The 21,988-nt window shown below is 45.6% G+C and overlaps 1 protein-coding gene across 1 annotated transcript in view; it reads left to right on the top strand.

The window, feature by feature from the left end:
• Nucleotides 1–855: 855 nt before the first annotated feature.
• Nucleotides 856–21,988, top strand: part of CDX2 (caudal type homeobox 2) — a 34,012-nt gene continuing 12,879 nt past the window's right edge. The window contains exon 1 of the mRNA XM_089508203.1: nt 856–1,396. Within this exon, the coding sequence (XP_089364329.1) occupies nt 856–1,396 (541 nt within the window). The remainder of the gene's footprint in view (nt 1,397–21,988) is intronic.

The following is a 21,988-nucleotide window of genomic DNA, read 5'->3' on the forward strand; positions in this document are numbered from 1 at the left end:
CTTCCTTCCTTCCTTCCTTCCTTCCCCCGTTCCTTCTTTCCCTTTTCTTTTTTCCCCCTTCTTCCCTTCCCTTCCTTCCCTTTTCTTTTCTCTCTCGCTCTCTCCCTCCTTCTGCCTCTCGGCCCTTTGAACCTGGGACTGGAGGTTAAAGTGCACCCGGTCGCCAGGGGAGAAGGAAACTCGGAAGCCACCGCGGCGCTGGGAGCAAGGCGCGGTCCAATGCAACTGGCCCTGGGGCTGGGGCCTCCCTCCCTCCCTCCTTCTCTCTCTCTCTCTCTCTCTCTCTCTCTCTTCGGGTCACCTGCCTCCGCCGGGGCCAGTGGGCTTGGCCAAGCCAGTCCCAAGAGAGAGGGCCCAGAAGGCTTAACTCCCAAAGCAAGCTGCTGGGGAGGCCCAGGGAGGCCCTGCCTTGATCCGCTGCCACCCCCCACCCCCCACCCGAAGGAAGAGGAAGAGGAGGAGGAAGAAGAGGAGGAGGAGGAGAATAATAAGAAGAGGAGGAGGAGAAGGAGGAAGAGGAGAAAAAGGAAGAGGAGAAGAAAGTAGGAGAAGCAGAGGAGGAGGAGAGGAGGAGGAGAAGAGGAGGAAGAGGAAGAAGAAGAAGCGGAGGAGGAGGAGGAGGAGGAGAGGAGAAGAAGAGGAGGGGGAAGAAAAGAAGAAGGAAGAGAAAGAGGAAGGCTCGCCAAGGAGGGCCTGGGAGCCGATCCCCCTCCGGAGCCTCTGAGCCAAGGCCTGGGGGCGAGGGCCTGGATCCCCCCCCCCTGCTCCTGGGCCCAGCATGCGGAGGAGCTCCGCCGGGGCCCCCCTCCTCGGCCTTGGCCCTCTGCTGCTGCCTCCGCCGCCGCCGCCGCCGCCATGTACGTGAGCTACCTGCTGGACAAGGAGGGGCCCTCCATGTACCACCCTCCGGCCTCGGTCCGCCACTCCGGGGGGCTCAACCTGGCCGCCCAGAACTTCGTGCCGGGCCCCCAGTACCCCGATTACGGGGCCTTCCACGTGGGGCCGGGGCTGGGGCTGGAGAACGCCCCGCCGGCCGCCGCCTCCTCCTCCTCGCCCGGATCGCCTTGGCCCTCGGGGGCTTATGGGGCGCCCCCCGGCCTCCGCGAGGACTGGAACGGCTACGGCCAAGGCGCCCCCCTCCACGGAGCCCCGGGGGGCTTGGCCTACAGCCCTCTGCCAGGAGGGGACTACCCCCCGCCGCACCCCCACGCCCTCCCCTCCCCAGGGGCCCACGGAGGAGCCTGCGCCGGGGGGATGCCCGCTTCTGCGGGGCTGATCCAGACCCTGAACCCCCCGCCTCCGCCGCCGCCGCCGCCCGGCTCCGAGCCCCTCTCTCCCGGAGGGCAGCGGAGGCACCTCTGCGACTGGATGAGGAAACCCACGCCGGCGGGAACCGGTAAGGAAGCAGCCATTGGGGGGGAAGGTTGGGGGGTCCTTGGGGTCCTTGGTGCTAAAACTCCCACCTATGAAGAGCCTTGGCGGCAGAGGTTTGAAAGGAACGGGGGTTGTAGGGCTGGAGGAGAACCGTCAGGGCAAGAGTGCCTCAGAGCGAATACAGAGTGCATCGCCGGCTCAGGCCCTGGAAACAGGACTCCAACCCTCTCTGGTCACTGGAGCTGTGAGAAAGCCCCCCCCCCCCCCTTTCTCAAGAAAAACCCACGGCTACAAGCATTGATGCTACTGCTCCGACACTAAGGCGGCCTCATCCCGGTGTTTTCTTGGCCAGCTTTCTTCAGAGAATGTGAGCCCCCAGGTATCATGGGATTCTCTTGGCCAGGACCATATCCTGGGGTTTTCTTGGCGAGATCTATGGGAAAGGGACTTCTGGAGACCCTATCAGGAATTTTCTTGGCCAGATTTGTTGGAAGGAGACTTCTGGCGACCCTATCCTGGGGTTTTCTTGGCCAGATTTATTGGAAAGGGACTTCTGGCGACCCTATCCTGGAGTTTTCTTGGCCAGATTTCTTCCGAGGCGGGTTTGCCTTTGCCTTCCTCTGAGGCTGAGAGAGTGTGAGGAAGCGTGGGCGCCAGATTTCCGAAAGAACCGTTAGGGCAAGAGTGTCTCAGAGCTAGTACAGAGTGGACCGCCGCCTCCAACCCTGGATCCCCTGTTCCCCCCCCCCCCCAAACCTCCGGTTCCAAGGCGGGGGAGAAATCAGAGATGGGAGAGGAAGAGGGATCCCGGCAAGGGTGCTTCTTGGAGGAGATCCTGCGCTGACCTGGCTCTCCTTTAGCTACCTGAGAAGGAAAATACGAAGATATAGCCGTGTTAGTCAGTAGAATCAGTATGTAGAGAGATTTTGTAGCACCTTTGAGACTCATTGAAAGAAAGAAGTTGGCAGCCGGAGCTTTCCTAGGCTTAAGTAAGTCTACTTCCTCAGCTATCCAAATGCATCTAAATCCCTCTGAGGAAGTAGACTGAAGTCTAGCAAAGCTTGTGCTGCCAACTTCTTTCTTCAGGGAGTCTCAAAGGTGCTACAAAAGTCTTCCGAGTTGGCATCGCTGGGGTTGGCATTGGGTTTGGGCCTTAACTCTGCGTCTTATGTCCTGGGGTCGATGGAAGTAGGGGAAAGGAAGGATTGGCTGATGTGGGGGGAGGGCACAATTTAATTTAATTTGTTTCAAGGATTTCTATTCCTCCTTTCTCCCAAACTGGGATTCAGCTGGAGGAGACTCAACACTCTTTGTCCCTTTTTGTTGTGTGTCTTCAAGTCGTTTCAGACTTCTGGCGACCCGAAGGATCTTGGAATTTGCTTAGCAGGTTTCTTCAGGGGAGGATTGCCATTGCTATCCTCTGAGGCTGAGAGAGTGTGACTTTCCCAAGGTCACCCAGTGGGTTTCCATGGCCGAGCCCTGACCTCCAGAGTCATAGTCAAACCCTCAAACCACTACGCGAGGCTGCCTCTCACAGGCCAGAGATACAAGGCTGGAAGGAATAAACCATTTCAGGAGGTTATGATCCGCAGCAGGACAGGAATCCACAGTCCTAGCATCATTTGTAAGAGAAGCCCTATAAGGAAGTATCAAGCCTTAGGGGCCAATGGGTTCCCTTGGGGTCAATGGGTTTGCGTCCTGCGCTTCAAGAACCTTGAAGATCCTTTGCCCTCAGTGGAGCTCTTCCTTCCCACTTAGAATAAACCCACGGAATCCCTTTATGAAGGACAACACCAAACACTCTTAGCTAAATTCTACTGATTCAAGGGGTCTACTCTGGTTCAGCCTAGGATTGGGTCCTTTCCTCCTTCTCACCTCCCCCCCCCCAGATGAGATCCAACTCTGCTCACAATAAATGTGAAAACACAATGCAGTTAAAACAGTGGATAACACTGAAAAAATGTTTTTATTTTACAATCCAATGAAATAAATGATCACGTTGAAGGCGTTAATTTTAAACCGTTAAAGAGGCCATTAAAACAAGATTATAGTCACCAATCCAGGCAGCCCTGTATTATTAAATTATTTCGGCTCAAAACCCCGGAGCAAAAAAAAAATCATTTGGCTGGAGTTTTGTTAGTTAAATACTAGAGAAGTCAATTCTTGTATAGTATATGTGCTGCCGAAGGGAGCACGAGAAAAGTCAATTCTTGAATCCGGTTTCCTGACGTCTAAAATCGTTTCTAACACCGAAACCATTTCCAACAGTTTCTTGATTCCCTACATGGGATTTAAACCTTGAATAGGATTTCAAAAGCAGAATGGGTCTCTTGTGGAAGGGATCTATTGTAGTCAATGGGATTTAGATTTGGGGGTTTTTTTAGGGGAGCCAAGGCTTTGTAGAAATCACTTGGAAATCAATTGCGTGGGAAACGGGACCTTTTCCTTAAAAGCGTAACGCGTTCCTCCCCCGACGTTTGGGTTTTCGAGCTGCGTTTCTTCCACGTTTTTCATTTCCCTGATCTGGATAAACCTGGATTTGCAGGCTCTCGACAGGAACACTTCCCAGAAGAGAAACGAGGAATAAGTGTTGCCTTCCTTATCTTACTGGGTTTTAACCTTTCCAGACTGGGGCAAATCCACCGGTTGAAACTGAAACCAGAAACGCAACAGCCGCGTTAAGCCTCTTTGCAAAGGGAAGACTCAGAAATCCTGGAACCCACCGTCAAAACATAACCAATGCCTTGGTCTTGAAGGTGTTACCGGGTGCCTCTGCTAAATCTAAATCGAGACAGGCATATTTATCTCCCAGGCCAGTTAAACTGAAGCGTGAGGGCTGTAAAACTGCCATTCTAAACACACAGCACATAATTCCTGGGAAAGCGCTAGCTTTCAACCTTAGAAGACAGCAATCGCTATTCAAGCCCCGAAGCTGAACTTTGGGACCAGCAGGAAATATCCCTTTTCTCCCACTGATTTGGCATCTTCTTGTTAAACCTACCCCTCCTTCCCCAGGGGATACTAACCCCTTACTACTCTATTAGCATTTGTGTGGCCTTTTCCGGTGTTCAAAGAGTTTCCCCCCTCTATTATAATATTGTAATCCGGACAACAACCTTGTTTGGTAGGCCTTCGGGAAGATTTGTGCTCTTAACAGGGTTGAGTCGCCCTTGCAGCTCCATATATATTCCTATTCATATTCTCAATATATATTCATATACAGATCTATAGATGTCAACGTCCCTAAGGTGACTCTATGATAGGGTTTTCTTGGCACATTTCTTCAGAGGGGGTTTTGCCATTGCCATCCTCTGAGGTTGAGAGAATGTGACTTGCCCAAGGCCATCAATGGGGTTTTTACATGGTCATGCTGGGATTCGAACCCCAGTCTCCAGAGTTATAGTCAAACCACGACAATCAGGCAGGCTGGCCTTGCTAAATGTTGTCCTGACTAACCGATAAAAGTAGAAAATATTGTGATTATATGTGCCCCACAATACACACACACACACACACACATACATATATATATTGAGATAGCTAGATAGCTAGATAGATATCGTGAGATATACATACAGATAGATAGATAGATAGATAGATAGATAGATAGAGATCCTGAAGTGCTGGACACAAACCAATTGACCCCAAGGGAACCCATATTACAGTGAGATATATTTCACTACACACACACACACACACACACACACACACTTAGATAGATAGATAGATAACAATATATTGTGAGGTATATATAACTATATATACGTAGAGAGGGAGAGAGAGTGAGGTGTATCTCTCACTCTCTCACTCTCTCTCTCTGTCTCTCTCTCTCTCTCTCTATATATATATATATATAAATGTTTATATATATATATATATATCTTTACCTCTATCTATCTATCTATCTATCTAGTGACGGATACCTCTCTCTCTTTCTTTCCCTCTCTCTCTCTATTTATATCTCACAATCTTTTCTACTTTTCTACTTTAGAATATTATTAAGGAGAGACAGCATGGTGTAGTGGTTTGACTGTAACTCTGGAGGACAGGGTTCGAATCCCGGCAGGGTCCTCTGAACCCACCGATAGCCTTGGGGAAGTCACATTCTCTCAGCCTCAAAGGACGGCAAAGGCAAACCCCTCTAATGAAACTTGCCAAGGAAACCTCGTGGTACCCTTAGGGCCGCCGTAGGTCAAACATGCCTTGGAGAAATACTGTGTTACCGAGCCGAAGCCGGACAGAGAGGAGAGAGCAATATTTATGAATTGTGAGTTGTTTTTATGATATCCGCGTGTGTTATATTCATGTTAATGAAACATAAAAAAAAAGAATGTGTGAACATATAAGCAGAGGGAGGAACAAATCCCATTAATTCGGAGTAAAAGAGAGTAAAAAGAGTCCAAGGGCAATTGTGGTTTAGAGCTAGGGAATTAGGAAAAGTTCCTTTCTAGGTCTACTGGGGAAGACTTCTGAGAGTTCAAGACTTTCCAAAACTGTCCGCTTGTCCTTTTATTTTTAACGTGGCTTTGATAGATCAGAAAATCCTTCCAGGAGCAAGGCTGAAATCCTTGGAGGAGAGCTGGGCTTCGGTTGGTGTTTCTTCTTTTGTGGATTGTTGAACCCAGAGGCCTTGCTGCAAAGCTCGCCTTGCCTTTAAAAGAACCTGGACTTCGTGCTCCAAGGGCTCCAAATGCCTAAAAAGCAGAGAAATGCCAGGGACTTCCCGCTCCCTCCCAAGCGACCCGAAAAGGGGCTTTCGGATACCCTTTGCAATCTTTTTCAGTGGATAAAACACTTGCACGAAGACTCTGAAAAACACCAGTGGGCCTTGCTCTGTTTTAAATGGAAAGAAAGCCACCCATTAGCATAGGTTTCCTGAGCCAAAGGAAAATCTGCCACCCGCCTTACCCAAAAGACCAAAAAACCCGATGTGGTTTCCGTCCAAGTAAATGAATTTGAGTTTAGGATTCAAAAACCTAGCCATGTTAGTCTGGAAAATCAGTACGCAAAGGGATCTTTGGGAGAGGCAGGATATAAATAAAACTATTATTATTATTATCTTGCAATCCTTTGAGATTCACTGAAAGAAAGAAGTTGGCAGCATGCTGCTACTTTCGTCTAGTGAATCCCAAAGGTGTTGCAAAATCCCTTGGCAATTTGAGTTTTATAATTATACCGGCCTTGAGCTTCATGGCCGGAGAAAGGCAGCGGGGGGATCTAAATCCTTGAAATAAAAATATTAAATAGAATAAATAATGTGGAAATTAATGCGGTATGCATAAAGGTTTCAAAGGTAACTGGAACAGGTTTAAATTCAAAATCTTGGTCCTAATTCGGAATATATCCCGTAGGAGAGATGGTTGCATGAAAACTGCTCAGTTCTCCTTGATTCAATGGGTCCACTACAGCTAGCTTTAGGCTTTGCTCCCCAATTCATTTTGGCATCCAGTCTGACAGTGTGTCCGCACTGAACACATGCAACAGTTTGACTTCGGTTTCACTGCTATGTCTCCACCCCGGGAAATCCTGGGATCTGTAGTTTGATGCAATTGTATTACTCTGATTTCTCCCCTAAAGGAGGCCAATGCTACAGTTCAGGAGAATGCACTAGACTGGAGGAATTTTTAAATCCTCCACCAAACTTCCAAATCCCATGGCTCCAAAGCAATAAGAGCCATAGCAGTTAAAGTGGTATCGAACTGCGACAATTATACAGTGTGGATGAACGCTGAGACGGGTGCCCTCAGGCCGACTCGCCTAGAGTTTTCTGGGTATTGCCTTCTTCTGAAGCTGCAAGTCACACTCTCTCAGCCTCAGAGGAAGGCAATGACAAACCTCCTCTGAAGAAACCTTGCCAAGAAAACCCAATGATAAGTTCGCCTTAGAGTCGCCATAAGTCGGCAAGGACTTGAAGGCACACAGCAACAACAACAACAACAATAACAACAACAACTTGCACCACCCTTGATCCTGCTGGATCTGAGCCTTCCTTATAATTATAACGCTCCTTTGTTAGGGTTTGAGATGGTATTGGACTCCATGGGAAAATGCCTCCTTATCTCTCAGGTTGCTTGGTATCAATTCTAGACCCTCCACTCCTTCACATATTTTACCGTTCATTTAAACGGGTTGTACTTCCACCTATGTGTTTCTGGGCAATAAGACATAAATGTCTCTTCTGTTCACGGAATACTAGACCTTGATAGCTTGAGGACAACTCCAGAACAGACTGCTACCTGATCCACAGCACCTAAGACGGAGAACCTCACCCCAGGGGAAATCCTACACTCATTTACTCAGGAGTAAAGGCTCACTCCGTGTGTGTGTGTGTGTGTGTGTGTGTGTGTGTGTGTGTGTAGCCAACTCACTTCCATGCCAGGATTCTCTGAAGATGCCAGCCACAGATGCAGGGAAAAAAACTCTTCCAGAACACAGCCCCATAGTCCGAAAAAGCCACAAAAAACTGGGGAAGTCACTTCCATAGACTCAGGTGCTTAGTGTCCCTCCTTTTGCTCCTTGGTGCACTTGTTACGGAGATGGATTTACCGCTGTGGCCGATCTGAGAAAATAAATGCTCCTCTATACAAAAACCTTGAATGTCAGGGGAATATAGTGCCTTTTGTTCTCCGTACAGGGATCTACTTTGTGCGGAGATCCGTCTTCTGTATTTATTTTGTACACCTCTCATCAAGGGACCCTGGACTCAGAGAATAGCCGCCTGCTGTTAAATAGTTCTTCAAAACGTAGACAAATCCCCTAAATTCAATGGGTCTACTCTAGTTAGGAATAAAACAGATTTAAGCAGGAATCTGAAACGCTTTGGTTCAGATTTCCGTGTAACAACTATGACTTCTGGTTATGACTATCCAAAATCCACAAAGCAGAGATTCCTTTTTGATATCAAAATACACCAAATATATGTTTCGAAGCTCCACTGCAACATGTATTTGGGTGCATTTCGGATAGCCCCCAGAAAGGTATCTCTGTTTTATGGGTTTGGGGTGTTATTTTTTAACTTTGCTATATGGCCAGCGACCCTGGATATATATTATTACTATATCTATAGGTTTCCCGACTCAGACTTGGAAACCCAATGGGGTGCCCTCGGGCAAGTCACACTCTCTCAGCCTCAGAGGATGACCATGGCAACCCCCCCCTCCTCTGATGAAACATGCCAAGAAAACCTCATGTTAGGTTCCCCTGAGGCCGGTCGCCATAAGTCGGAAATGACTTAAAGGCACACAACCACAACTCTCGGTATCCTCCATCTCCACCACGCTGGGCTGATTTCCGAGGGCCATATTTTTCTTTTTCTTACCTGGTTTTCTCGCCACCTTGAGCAAGTAGTCACTCTTTCTCAGCTTCAGGGGTAAGCAATGGCAAAAAAGAAACAAAAAACCCTCCTCTGGACAAATCTTGCCAAGAAAACCCCAGGAGAGGGTCGCCATAAGTTGGAAAGGACTTGAAAGCACACAACCACACCAGGAAAAAGAGGCCGAGCTTGTAAGGAACTTGCAGACGAGGAGGCCCAGGTGCAGAAGTGGGTGCTATGGGGCACCGATCCCCACGTACCTCCCAGCGATCCCTTTCATTTGGCACTATTTTTCTGAGCTGAAATATCACAGTTGTTAAATGTTAAATGTTCCAGCAATTCAGGATCCAACTGTCCAGAGAGAGGAGAGAGAGGTAATGTGATGGCTTTCCTTTTTCCCCTCCGCTACTCGAGGCCTGGTTACAACCACTTAAAAGATTTTTTTATAACCAATTACAGTCCTATAAATCATCGCGGAGGGGAGCCGGCAGTTCTGCATTGGTTTCTGAGAGCCACAGCGCATCTCTATAGTAAGAGAGGAGGATCGGGCCCCATTGTGTGGATAGGAAACCCACAGAAGTTTTGCAGGTCGGGTCCCCAAAAGCCTCTTGGGTTTGGGAGTCCCTTGGCCACCCCCAAAGATCTGGATCCAGTTTTTCCCTCCAAGGGACCTCAGCTCTACAAGCACCTAGCAAGAGCAAGTACTGTATATATACTCATGTATAAGTCTAGAAATTCAGATTTTAAAAAAATTGATCCAAAAAACATGAGTCAACCTAACCATGGGTCAATGTGAGTGCTGTACTTAAACTCTTATTTAAAAAAAGAACCACCCCCTGGTAAAAGGCAAGAAAATAACCTGCCCTGGAAGCACAGGCCTCCTCTGTTGTCTCATTCATCCATCCTTTAGTTGAACACAGTTATGCCTGCTGGAATTTTATAAGTTCTTCAGCATTGTTTTCCTTTGCTTCCTCCTTTGCATCATTTGTTACATGCCCCTAAGTTTTACCCTCGACTTATCTATGGGTCATATCAAAATCCATAATTGTAGTCCCAAAACCTGTCTTCGACTTATAGTCCAGTATATACGGCACATTGTACATAGCAAGGACATGGCATCTATACTGCCAGCCATTTCATATCACTTGTGTACCTCCTGTGGAATCCTGGGATTTGTAGTCCAAGGAGGTCCTTAGAATTCTCTTCAGAGAATTCCTCCCAGGCGCCTTACTGCGCATCTCAGGATTTCATTGAGCCCTGAGAGTTAAAGTGGTATCAAACTGCTATCACCTTTGCTGTATGGATACACTTAAGGCCTGTTCAAGTATTGTCTGTTGGAAAGGGACCCATTCTGGGGGACCAGAGCTTGGGAAAGTTCCTTTCTCGGAAGTGGGAGATTCTGGGAATTGCAATCTTGGAGAAAGGAGCTCTTCTACGTTCTGTTCTGCATGCAGTTAATTTGCGAACCCTGAAATCTCCCTGTAAGTAAATCTGGATAAAGATGCTTCCTTCGCAGGGGCTCCTTTTGTTCCCATTTGCTTTTCTCCTTTCCATTCCCTTCATCTCACTTTCCAGAGTGGGGTCCGTCTGCCTTTCTCTTTCTCTTTGCGGGCGATTTCTCAACCTGGATGGATGAAATCCTATAATATCTACTCGGAAGTAAGCCCCATTCATTTCAATGGATTTTATTTCCCAGGCAAGCAGGTATAAACTGGTCTAAATACTCTAAATTCTAAAAGGTCTAAACTATAAATAGTGTAGATAGTCCAAATGGGAGCCAGCGTGGTGTAGTGGTTTAAGCATTGGACTATGACTCTGGAGACCAGGGTTCGATGCCCGGCTCGGCCCTTGGGCAAGTCACACTCTCTCAGCCTCAGAGGATAGCAATGGCAAACCCCCTCTGAAGGAACTTGCCAAGAAAACCCCATGATAGGTCCTTCTTAGGAGAAGGCGCATAACAACAGCAAAATAATCTAAAGGCACCAGATCCCCTCTGATTTTGAAAGCTAAGCAAGGTCAGGCCCGGCTAGTACTTGCATGGGAGACCTCAGGATTGCTGTAGGGCTATATTTCAGAGGTCGGAAAACTGACAAAACCACTTCTCCTTGCCTAAGAAATCCCTATGAAACGCAGGATGCCTTAAGTCTACAGGTGACTTGAAGGCTCATAACATTGTATGGATGTTTTAACTGTAAGCCGCCTCGATTGTCATTGAGAGAAAGGTGGGGTATAAAGTTTGTTGTTGTTGTTGTTGTTATTCCATACAGAACAAGCCGGTATAAGGAGTTGTAGCCTTTTCTCCGGTTTATGGCTGGAGTCGGATGAGATATTCTGCTGTCAATCCCACCGTCCTCCATTTAGATAGCATTTAGCTGAATTTTGCGCCCTTAAAATAAGCTGTAAGAAGCACTACTATTATTATTGTACCTTACCAATTGTGATTTACCTCTTCCCAGTGGGGCAACTCCTCGATAAAAGAAAAAGAAAAAAGGAATCTAAACCGATTCAAATTCCTCAATTGTCTCTAAATGCTCTATTCTCCTGCATAGGAAGCTAGCCCTTAGGAGACCAGTCCCAGCCTCCAGCTTCGCACCGATGATTTACCTGGGAGTAAGCCCCACTGATCCAAGGGGACCAGATGGGTTCCCTGCCGAGGAGGACCAGGCACGCAAAATGAAGGGCGCTCAAGAAAAATAAATGTCGGACATGACCAAATAGAAACTGCAAACACTCATCATGCAGAGAGAGATCTTGTAGCACCTTTGAGACTCAGTGAAAGAAAGAAGTTGGCAGCATGAGCTTTCCAAGACTAGTATTCAGAGAAATCTTGTAGCACCTTTGAGACTGACTGAAAGAAAGAAAATTGGCAGCTTGAGCTTCCATAGACTTCGGTCTACTTCCTCAGATGCATTTGGTGGAGTGGAACCCAGGGACAGACATATATATGCCATTGGCATGTGAGGATGTCAGTACAAATTGCAAGTCCTTTGTGTGTGGAAATGAAGTTGCAGGTCCAATTTTAACGATAGTGGTTAGTGGCCTCCACTCCACCAAATGCACCTGAGGAAGTAGACTGAAGTCTAGGAAAGCACACGCTGCCAACTTCTTCCTTTCAGTGAGTCTCAAAGGTGCTGCAAGATCTCTACATACTATTTCTACAGACTGACAGGGGTCTATCTTTTAATTCTTACTTTTGGTGAGTCTCAAAGGTGCTACAAGATCTCCCTCTGTACTGAGTCTACAGACTAACAGGGCTATATCTGTGAATTATTTTCCTAGACTAGTCTGCTTCCTCAGATGCATTATAAACCACTCATGCCAATGTCAATCAATGTAAAAGCACTCATGTCCATGTAAACCCATGCTGCTTTGTCATGCTCAAAATGGAGGACGTTTTGAAATTCCTCCTGGTGAGGATGTAGGGCATGCCCTGGAAAAGGAGGACATCTGGTCACCCTGCACTGATCTCCACTGGAGTCTGGAAGAAAACTCGCCCAAGGTCCACCTGCTTTTTCCCCTTGTCCTGATAGTAAAGCCCTGCGGGAAAACGTCCTTCCTTTTCTTCTCTTTCTCCTCCCTACTTTGCTTCTCTCTTTCGGGAGATCCCCTCATCTGTCACGGAGAAGGGGCTTTAAACTCCTCTTTCCCTTTGATATACACTTTCTTCCTCCTCCTCCTTGCTATTGTTTCTTCCTTTCCCTCCGGCCAGCAGACACTTTCGCAGTCAATACTGAAAAGTGCCAGGTCCCTACTAGGGGAAGTTTTGTGTGCATGTGTGTGTGTGCGCGCGCGTGCAAAATCCCCTCTCAGAGGAGGAAAACCCCTCTCCCTTCTTCAATGGGGTCGTGGCTGCCTTAGTGCTCCCTTGAGGGATCCGGGATTGCAGCTGGGTTGTTCCTATCCAGCAGTGTAGTGCTAGAGAGAATTACTAAATGCTCACTACACAACCAGATAAACACTAGCTAGACTTGGAGCAAGAAAGAAAAATAGTGTGTGTGTGTGTGTGTGTGTGTGTGTGTGTGGTATGCATATGTACAGTATTTGTTATTGTTGTGTGCCTTCATAGAATCATAGAATCATAGAATCATAGAGTTGGAAGAGGCCACAAGGGCCCTCCAGTCCAACCCATTCTGCCATGCAGGAACTCTCAATCAAAGCATCCCTGACAGATGACCATCCAGCCTCTGCTTAAAGGCCACCAAAGAAGGAGACTCCACTACACTCCGAGGGAGTTTGTTCCACTGTCGAACAGCCCTTACTGTCAGGAAATTCCTCCTAATGTTGAGGTGGAATCTCTTTTCCTGGAGCTTGCATCCATTGTTCCGGGTCCTGTTCTCCAGAGCAGCAGAAAACAAGCTTCAAGACATTTCTGATTTAGGAGAACTGATGCTGGGGTTTTCTTGGCAAGCTTTGTTCAGAGGAGGTTTGCCATTGCCTTCCCGTGAGGCCAAGAGAGTGTGCCTTGCCCAGGGCCACCCAGTGGCTGAGCTGGGAATCAAACCCTGGTCTCCAGAGTCCTAGTCCAACGCTCAAATCACTACTCTTTCTCTCTTTCTGTGGGATTTAAATATATGGCCTCTCTCTCTCTCTCTCTCTCAATATCTCTGAGACATAGCCATGTAAGCCTAGAATCAATCTCTCTCTCTCTCTCTCTCTCTCTCTCTCTCTCTCTCTGAGACATAGCCGTGTAATCCTAGGATATCAGTATGCAAAGGGAACTGGTAGCACCTTTAAGACTGAAAGACAGATATTGTACCATTTACTTTGGTAGACTTGCATCTGAAGAAGTAGCAAGTCTGCAAAAGCTTGCTACAACTTCTATCACTCACTTTGTCTCAAAGATGCCACAAGAAGTCTTTGCTTATAGAATCATAGAATCTTAGAATCGTAGAGTTAGAAGAGACTGCAAGGGCTATCCAGTCCAACCCCCTGCCACATCCCCAGCTCCCTAATATGTATTATATGGTAGAATTCAAAGATACAGCTGTGTTAGTCTCTAGAATCAGTACTTAGAGAGATCTTGTAGCACCTTTGAGACTCAATAAAAGAAAGAAATTGGGAGCATGAGCTTTCGTGGACTTCAGTCTACTTCCTCAGATGCATTCCTCAGACTTACGTTTACAATGCATCAGAGGAAGTCAACTGAAGTCTATGGAAGTTCATGCTCCCAATTTCTTTCAGATAGTCTCAAAGGTGCTACAAAAATTTCTCTTTGTTTATGTGTGTGTGTATGTGTGTGTGTGTCTCCAAGCTTCTAGTATATCATATACTTAAATGCTACGTATAATCACACACATACATAGTATTGAAATACATATCATATTATTCCACATCCAATACCATATGTCTGTGTGTGTGTATGTATGTGTGTGTGCCACAGCATGTGTATATACCATTTGTTGTTGTTGTCTGCCTTCAAGTTGTTTCTGACTTATGGCGACCCTATCATGGGGTTTTCTTGGCAAGATTGTTCAGAGGTGGTTTGGTTGACCATGTAGCAAAGTACAATAACATCCCAAATCTACAAAATAGTGGTACCTTTATGGGGCCAACTGAAATGAATGAAATCCTTGTCGCAAGCTTTCGAAGCTCCACTGGCTTCTTCATCAGGCAAAGGTGTTAAAAATCATACAGGAGAATGAAAAATGAGGTCAATGTTGGCCACAAGCCTGCATTTTGAAAGTGTTACTATTCTCAGTTCAGGTCTTGTTGGAGGGACATTCATGTAGGACTTCAAGTCCTTTCTGACTTATGGCGCTCCTAGGGTGAGCCTATCATGGGGTTTTCTTGCAAGATTTGTTCATGGGAGGTTTGCCATCACCTTTGGAGGCTGAGAGAATGTGACTTGCCCAAGATCATCCAATGGGTTTCACGGCTCAGCTGGGAATTTTACCTGGTCTCCAGAGTCGTAGTCCAACACCCAGATCACTAGGCCCCATTGGTTATAATGTATTACTACAAACAATCTCTTTCTCTCTACTGAATGCACACATAAATGACATAGCTGATATTTATATGTGGTTTAAATAGAAATATAGCTAACGACACAACATGCTGCAGCTTCAACATTATTTTGGACCTCAGCTCCCAGAATTCCAGACCATTGGACAAGATGGCTAAGGCTTCTGGGGGCTGAAGTCCAAAAGAGCTGGAAGACCAGAGTTTGGAAATCACTGTAAAGGAAGTCCCCTACTTGAGCACCAGAAAGCCTTTCCTTTTATATAGAATGGAGAGGATGTTAAAAAGAAATAATCCCTTATTTTGGCCTATGGGTCCTCTCAGGGGACAGAAATGTGAGCATCGTGTCATTTCTGAATGGGAACAATATGCTAATTTTACAGAGAAACGCATGGCTAGCTTAACTGAAATCAATACTGTCATTCGATAAATTTGTTAATAGCTACTTCCTGATTGTTGGCCTGGCAATTTGACTCTCCTTTATTGCTCTTTTGAAAACCTGGCAACACTCTCACTCCTCCTTGTTGCAGTGTGCCATCAGGTTGGTTTCCACTTATGGGGACCCTATGGAGGCGAGATCACCAAGAGCTCTAGTGGCTGACAACCCTGCTGGGGTCTTGCAAACTCAGGGCAGTCCTGGCTTCCTTGACTGAACCAATCCACCTGTAGCATGTCTTCCTCTTTTCTTCCTGCCTTCCAGTTTTCCAGTATTATCCTCACTTCCAGTGAGATGTCTTCTCAAGCCTTCATCCCCTTGATTTTATTTAGTGCATTTGTATTACCACTTTCCCAGGGATTTCATCTCAGCAAGAATCTTACAGGATCTTCCTTGTCAAAAGGAATAATAGACATATCCTCCTTGGCTGTTACTCTGTGGTGTGAGGAAGGATATTTTGGTCATGCTCAGAGAAACTGGGTTTCTTTCTTTCTTTCTTTCTTTCTTTCTTTCTTTCTTAGTGTTGAAAGAAAAATGTATAACTGTCACAAGTATAACCTTCAGTTTTACCTGAAGGGAATATTCAGCCCTTTGTTTTGTAAATAAACTCACTAAAGAATTGGGAAGGTGGAGGTCTCTGTACTCCCTGGCCAGGTGCTGAATTTAGGGGATAGTAAGGTCTCCATCTTTTTCTATTTTGCTCGGTTGTTTAACAAATTCAAGTGTATAAATCCAATTTCAATCCCAATATAGAGTAGATCCATATTGAAATCGATAAGATTTACTTTAGTGTTGACTAACAAGTTCTATTTTATTACACTAGGCGTACCATTGGGTTGGGTCTAAAACTGAGTTTAGTTTTGTTTTTAAACGATTGAGTTATAAATGGAAGAGATCAGTAGGAAGGGAAGGGGAGAACCAAGGGCTGCCTTAAAGGTAAAAGTAATCCTTTGACATGAATGTCTAGTCCTAACAGCAAGAGAACTACTCCAGTGGCCCTGTGGCCAGCATGACTCCACCTAACATTGTTAACTTCCCACTGAAGAGGTACCTATTTATCTACTTGCATTTTCATGCTTTCGAACTGCTAGGTTGGCAGAAGCTGGTACTAGTGACAGGAGCTCACCCAATCATGCAGCGCATGGGCCTCGAACAGCCAACCTTCTGATCTTCCAATCATCAGAACTGGCATCTTAACCACTAAGGCTGCCTTATTTGGAGCCTAATCATATTGGTTCTTCTGAACTGGAGGGCATTACAGCTCAGGTGGATGCAACGGTCAGGAGCACCTGCTATCAGCTTCGGCTGATACGCCAGCTGCGTCCCTTCCTGGACCGGAGGCACCTTGAAACGGTAGTACATGCTCTGGTAACCTCTCGTTTGGACTTCTGCAATGCGCTCTACATGGGGCAACTCTTGTACCATACCCGGAAGCTACAATTAGTACAGAATATGGCAGCCAGGCTGGTTACTGGCATATCCAGAGCCAGCCACATAACACCAGTGCTTAAAGATCTGCACTGGCTGCCTATTCGCTTCCGGGCGCAATACAAGGTGTTGGTTATCACCTATAAAGCCCTAAATGGCTTGGGCCCAGGATACCTTGAGGACCGCCTCTCCCCATACAATCCGCCCCGCACCCTCAGAACATCTGGGCAGCAGCTATTGAGGGTTCCAGGGGCCAGACTAGCCTCCACGTCTAGGAGGACTTTCACCATCTCGGCCCCAACCCTCTGGAATTCCCTGCCCATTGAGCTCCGCTCGGCCACCTCCCTGGCCCAGTTTAAAAAGGGGCTGAAGACCTTCCTGTTCAAATCAGCATTCCCTGATATAGGCCCCAATTAGTTCTTCCCTCCTCTATGCTAGCAGTGGCAAGCTGGCTAGAATGTTTTTAATGTAATTGTAATTGTTTTATTGTATTGTTATTGATGTATTTTATAATGCTGTACACCGCCCTGGTTATATAGAAGGGCGGTATATAAATAAAATTTTTATTATTTATTTTATTATTATTAAATCAAGTAGAGGGCATTAAATCAATGGGGTTTAACTATGTGTTGACTCAATAGTCAACCAATGATTCAGTGAGTCTAGTCTGGTTGGGATTAGCCAATATAAATCAGAGAGGTAATGGTTCTTCCAGATTAAAGCCATGCAACCTCTTGGTGGCCCTCCATAACTCAATTTAAAGGAGACAGCGTCTTGTTTCTTCCTCATAATTTAAATTAAAAACATGTAGCCTTTCCCCAGTCTTCTCTTATGCAGCATCTGACCGCAGAAATAATCCGGTTTGACACCACTTTAATTGCCATGGCACTATGCTATGCAATCCTGGGATCTGTAGTTGTTGCACCAGAGCTCTCTGGCCAACTCACAAAACTACAAGTCCATGAATTCCAAAGCACTGAGCCATGGCAGTTAAGGTGTTGTCAAACTGCATGATTTCTGCAGTGCAGATGCAGCCCAAAAGTCATGAAACTGTTTCCTACCTTTTACATATTTTGAATGAAAAGCCTCGTTCTTGCTTCTCATTAGAAGGGGAGAAGAATGGATGCATGTCTTTAAAGTGAATTAGGAGAAGACAGACCCCTAAAACAAAAATAATCACCAGTGAAGAACTACAAGATTTCACCCTAGACAATGAGAATATAGTTGGAGTTCCCTTACGTTGGTTCAAGGAGACTGCAGTCAAGAAATCAGAAGAAGACTCGGACTAGGAAGGGCAGTTATGAAAGAAATGGACAGGATCATGAAGTGTAAAGACCTAACTCTGAACATTAAAGTGAGAATAGTACAAGCCATTGTAATCCACACTGACATCTACAGATGTGCGTGCTGGACAGTGATGAAAGCGGATGGGAAGAAATTCGACTCATTTGAATTGTGCTGGAGGGAATAGTGAGAATGCAGTGGAGGGTCAAAAAGACAAACAAATGGGTCCTTGAACAGATCTTCTTCTTATTATTATTCTTAGTTAACTGGCCTCAAGTCGATCTTGACCCATAGCAATCTTGTGGAGGAGACATTTCCAAGTCTTCCTGTCCTCCACTGCTCTGCTTAGTTCCTGTAATCTACTACCTGTGACCTCTTTAAATAGAGTCCATCCATCTAATATGCAACCTTCCTCTCTTTCTATTTCCCTCCACCTTTCCTAGCATTATTGTTTTCTTCCAATGAGTCATGCCTTCTCATGATGGGTCCAAAGTATGACAGCCTCAGTTTTGTCATCTTGGTTTCCAGGGAGATTTCTGGCTTGATCTGCTCTAGGACCCATTTGTTTGGGTTTTTTGGCTGTCCACAGGATCCTCAGCACTCTTCTCCAGCCTCACATCTCAAATGCATTAATTTTCTTCCTATCTGCTTTCTTCATTGTCCAGCCCTTTGATCCATACATGGCAATAGGGAATACAATGGCTTGTATGAGTCTAACTTTTGTGCTCAGTTGTATAGCTTTGCATCTTAGGATCTTTTCTAGTTCTTTCATAGTTGCCCTCCCCATTTTAATCTTTTTCTGATTTCCTGGCTGCAGTCCCTGTTCCCATCAATGTTTGATCCCAGGTATGAGAACTCTTTTACCAGTTCTGTTTCTTCATTGTCTAGTTTGAATATGTCTAGGTTCTCCATTGTCATTATTTTTGTTTTCTTTATGTTCAACAGTAGCCCTGTCTTTGGACTCTTCTTCATTTTCTTCTTCTTCCTCCTCTTCCTCCTCCTCCTCCTTCTTCTATTATTACTATTATTATTATTGAATTTTTTCTTCTATTATTATTATTATTATTATTATTATTGAACTACTTACTATTATTATTATTATAGAACTTTTTCCTTCCGGCTCTTTCCTTTCCTTCCCACGAAGGGAAGGGAAGAAGAGAAAGAGGTCCAGGGGATAGATGTCTCCATTCAAATGGTGCTGCTGGTGGTGGTGCACTTGGGGCATCTCCTGCTCCTGTCCCTATGAGATGCTAGGCTGAAGGAGGGGGTGGTCAGGATGAAAGGCCAGCCGCCCTTTGTTCCAGAGGTCAGGGAAGGCAAACAGCCCTGGCCTGGTCCTCTGGAGAGGCTTGGGGCCTTTGATAAGATCAACTTGTAGCACATTGTTGGGCTGGGTGTCCCCTCTCAGCGGCTCCAAGGCTCTTTCCTCTGATCAGCCTTGTCTTCTTGGCAGGGAGGCTTTTGTCTCCAGGCTGTGGGAGGGGAGGCTTTGGGTCTGGCTTTGTTGACCCCATGCCAGCCAGCCAGCCAGCCAGCCAGCTTGCCATTAACCCCCTACAGACAGAGCAAGACTGACCCTCCTCAGATCCTCCCCCTTTTCCTGGACATAAAAAGAAAGGAAGAAAAGAAGGGAAAGTTTGGGCCAGGAGAACCAGTTCAACCAGAAGAGAAAGAGATCTTGTGGCACCTTTGAGACTAACTGGAAGAAAGATGCAAATAGAGGTTAAATTCCCAGGACTTTGAGAATTTCCCAGTAGCCACATGGCCAGAAGGAGGAGGTGCCTGAAACCTGCAAGAAATACCCTCCATACCATCTGAATTAAGAACAAAAATAGCAAAATGCAAGCCTAGGAGTAACATCTTCATTTTTTCCCCTTCTGTATGGTTTGTAACACCTTGGCTAATGCAGAAGCCAGTGGAGCTTCGAAAGCTAGCAACATGCCTATTGCGCATTTTGGTTGGCCCAATAAAGTATTCACTGTTTGGTGGGTTTGGGATGTTATTGAAAGAAAGAAGTTAGGCTCAAAGGTGCTACAAGTTCTCTTTCCATACTGATAACTCAGTTGTGTCTTTGAATTCAGTTAAACCAGAAGGAGGACAAGCAAAAGACCCAAGACACACACACATGGAAAACCCAACCCAGCTGGAGCCACAGGAGTTGTAGCCTCAATCCTACGGGTTACTCCCACTCGAGGAGACCTGTTGGATCAATATGATTTATACAAGCATTTGAAGGATTCTTGTGGGGCCAATTTATTTTTATGTAGGGTTCTGTTAGTCTTTAGAGTGCATCTATAATTTAATATAATGCAATTTCACACCACTTTAACTCCCATGGTTCCATCCTATAGAATCCTGGGATTTGTAGTTTGGTGAGGCACCAGCCCTCTTTGGGAACAAAAGCTAAAGACAGTAGATGCATCCACAGTAGATGCATCCCTAAAGGCACTACGAGATTTCTTCGTCCCCACCCACCCATCCCCTTTTAAATTTTAGCATGAGTTTTCCTGGATGTGCTTTCTCTACTATCAATTCCTTTGGAGGCATTTCATGAGGTACTACAAGACTCTTTCCTCCTCAGTCCCTTCTATTTAAGCTGAAACAGACCAACACAACCATCTCTTTGAATATAAATGTTGACTTGCTATCCAGTATGTGGATCTACTCTGGTTGGGACTCATCCTGGGACTGGAGAAGTTATTATTACTGGTATCAAAACCACCAAACAGTTCATTCTTTCAGTTCAGTCAACAATTTGGAGCCATTCAGAAGAAATAAAATAATCGCTCAACAGATCATAGAATCATAGAATTGGAAGTACCATCTAGTCCAACCCTGGCCATGTAGTAGTACTTACAAGGTTATAGAGAGCTTTGTTTTGGAAGACAAATATTGGAATTGGCAAGTGTGGTTTTCTTCAAACAACTTCAGTCATTTTTAAAAAATTTATTAATAAATTTTAATATTCATTTTTTAATGACTAAAATGGTGGGGGAGGTCAGGGTCCCCTGAATCCACAGCTAAAGGAAAATCACTTTATTTAGCCAGCACTGATATGTCTGTATAACTTCACATGAAAGTGAAAAAATGACTTTGTGAATTGATTTTCCCTCATGAGCCTTAGACTTTGGCATGGGGACACACCTTGGAAATAAGAGATAATGATGCAAATTAAGTGTCTATGCTAAGTGTGCTTATTCAAGGGGGCTTTGGAATAAATCCCGGGCCTTATTCTGCTGGAGCAACAAAACGTACCATTTCTGTCCCTCTCTGTGTGCCTGGATGTTGGTCTATCTATCTAACTACCTGTTTGGATGGGAGACCACCTTGGAATACTAAGGGCTATATTTCAGAAAAAGGCCTTAGCAAACCATCTCTTGAGTATTCCTTGCTTAAGAAAACCATATGAAATTCATGTTGCTGCCGTATGTCACATACACATATGAAAGCACATAGGAGATTAAGATAATTATTGTTATTGTTATTTAAAAAAATTAAAATAACAAAAATAACAAAATCATGTGTAGGCACATACACACACATATATGTATCTATGGGCTTCTTGTTATGATTAGTTCTCCTGAAATTTGCTGTTGTTGTGTGCCTTTACGTCAGGGGTAGGCAATCTTTTTGAGCCGGGGGCCGGGTTGCTGTTCCTCAGACAACTGGGGGGGCCGAAGCCAAAAAATAAATAATTAAATAATTTTTTAAAAAATTAAATATATAAATAAACCAGGACAAATGTAGGACAAAATTTTCAAATGGAAGACACTTTTTAAAAAAAAATGGAGGACACGTGAAAAAATTTGCTGATTTTTTAAAAAAATGTTAATATAAATGCATGTTTCTGAGGCTTCTATAGACAATTGCCCCCCAAAGGCCCCGGCGGCAATCGGCGGCAGGACTGGGCTGGGGCCGGTCCCAAGGCCTCGCCAGGCCGCATCCGGCCCATGGGCCGCAGGTTGCCTACCCCTGCTTTACGTCCTTCCAACATATGGTGACCCTAAGGGGAACCTATCATGGGGGTTTCTTGGTATAATTTGTTCAAAGGGGGTTTGCCATTGCCTTCCTCTGAGACTGAGTGTGTGACTTGCTGAAGGTCCACCAAGGGGTTTCCATGGCTGAACAGGGATTTGAACACTGTAGTCTCCTGAAGTTGGACATTGAAATTACTACACCATGCTGGTTCTGTCCTG

Source organism: Sceloporus occidentalis, unplaced genomic scaffold, assembly GCF_023333645.1.
Source record: "Sceloporus occidentalis isolate IW3139 unplaced genomic scaffold, rSceOcc1.0.p SCAF_2, whole genome shotgun sequence".
NCBI lineage: Eukaryota > Metazoa > Chordata > Lepidosauria > Squamata > Phrynosomatidae > Sceloporus > Sceloporus occidentalis.